Source organism: Nestor notabilis, unplaced genomic scaffold (assembly GCF_000696875.1).
Source record: "Nestor notabilis isolate BGI_N333 unplaced genomic scaffold, ASM69687v1 scaffold21710, whole genome shotgun sequence".
Classification (NCBI taxonomy): Eukaryota; Metazoa; Chordata; class Aves; order Psittaciformes; family Psittacidae; genus Nestor; species Nestor notabilis.
The window spans coordinates 1-1,589 of NW_009912731.1; the positions used below are offsets into that span (position 1 = coordinate 1).

The following is a 1,589-nucleotide window of genomic DNA, read 5'->3' on the forward strand; positions in this document are numbered from 1 at the left end:
AGCCACAGCTTCTCTGGGCACCCTGTGCCAGCGCCTCAGCACCCTCCCAGGGAAGAGCTTCTGCCTCAGAGCTCATGTCAGTCTCCCCTCTGGCAGGTTCAAGCCATTCCCCTTGGCCTGTCCCTCCATCCCTTGTCCAAAGCACCTCTCCAGGTTTCCTGCAGCCCCTTTAGGCACTGGAGCTGCTCTAAGGTGTCCCCTTGAGGAGCCTTCTCTTCTCCAGCTGCCCCAGCCCAGCTCTCTCAGCCTGGCTCCAGAGCAGAGCTGCTCCAGCCCTCGCAGCAGCACTGTGGCCTTCTCTGAACCCACTCCAGCAGCTCCACATCCTTCTCATGTTCTTATTCTTATAAGTCTCCAGTTGTGAACTGAGTATCTGTGCCTCACCTCTGAGTCTGTAAACTGGGAAGCCAGAGAGGGGTGTGGGATGGAGACCTCCTTCTGTCTGCTGGCAGCTAGGCACGAGGGGTTTGTGTGGGGACAGGAAGGGTCTGGGCAGCTGCTCCCCAAGCTGGTAGCACAGCTTGGGGGTTCAGGTGCAGAGGGAGGCCTGGTCCCCAAACCTGCAGCACCCAGCTGAGCCCAGGCACCGGTATCCTTCCAGGAGCAACGCACCCTTCAAGGAATAGCGTCTGCAGAGACCTCTGTGTGGAGCAACGCAGCCCAGATCTGCCCTCAGCTTGCCAAGGGCTTCGAACCCACCGGGTGGGCTTGGGGTGAAGGGGGTGGCTCTCATGGGGCCTGGAGACCTGCCTTACAGGAGGCCTCTGCAGGCTGCCTGGTGGGGTCTCTTGTTGTCCTGTCTCCACCTTCCTGCTGGGGCATCCAGGCTGGGACATGGACCTCTCTGACCAGCTGCGGGGGTTCGGCAGGTCCCTGAAGACCTGCAGAAGAGAGCCAAGCTTCCATCAATACACTATTAGTTGTAATTTTTAGGATTAACATTGTTTTTCCTCTTATGGTGGATATTTCTTGTGCCTTGTCACTCCCACAATTCACTTCTCTCCCAGCGCTGGTGTCTTGCCAGGCTCAGGAGAGGAAAAAAAAATCACTGTCAGAATTCTTACTGAAATCCCCATTGGGCAAACGGCCCCAAATCCTGAGCTTTTTACCAAAAATAGACTCCAAATCTTGAACAGAATCATCCTGCCTTCAGGCTGCCTGTTCCTGCTGGGCCCCGGGTGGTGAGGAGGGCGGGGGTATCAGTAGTTGGATTGGGGGGGGTATCAATAGTTGGATTAGGGGTGTTGTGAGAACCTTCTGTGGTGGCCAGAGAGGTGTCCTGGGTGTCCTGGGGCTTGGGTTTCAGTCTCTGAAGCAGATGTCCTGGCACATCTGTCCCTGAGCTGCTGGTGGGACCAGGCAGAGTCCATCACTAACCCTCCCTGCCCGTCTCTCCCTGCGCTGCAGGTACACGGTGCTCTTCTCTCACGGCAACGCTGTGGACCTGGGGCAGATGAGCAGCTTCTACATCGGGCTGGGCACCCGCATCAACTGCAACATCTTCTCCTATGACTACTCGGGCTACGGTGTGAGCACGGGCAAGCCCTCGGAGAGGAACCTCTACTCCGACATCGATGCCGCGTGGCAGG

General features: G+C 57.5%; 1 protein-coding gene across 1 annotated transcript in view; it reads left to right on the forward strand.

The window, feature by feature from the left end:
* Positions 1 to 1,407: 1,407 nt before the first annotated feature.
* Positions 1,408 to 1,589, forward strand: part of LOC104410838 (alpha/beta hydrolase domain-containing protein 17A) — a gene marked incomplete at both ends in the record, with an annotated part of 2,198 nt that continues 2,016 nt past the window's right edge. The window contains one exon of the mRNA XM_010021105.1: positions 1,408 to 1,589. Within this exon, the coding sequence (XP_010019407.1) occupies positions 1,408 to 1,589 (182 nt within the window).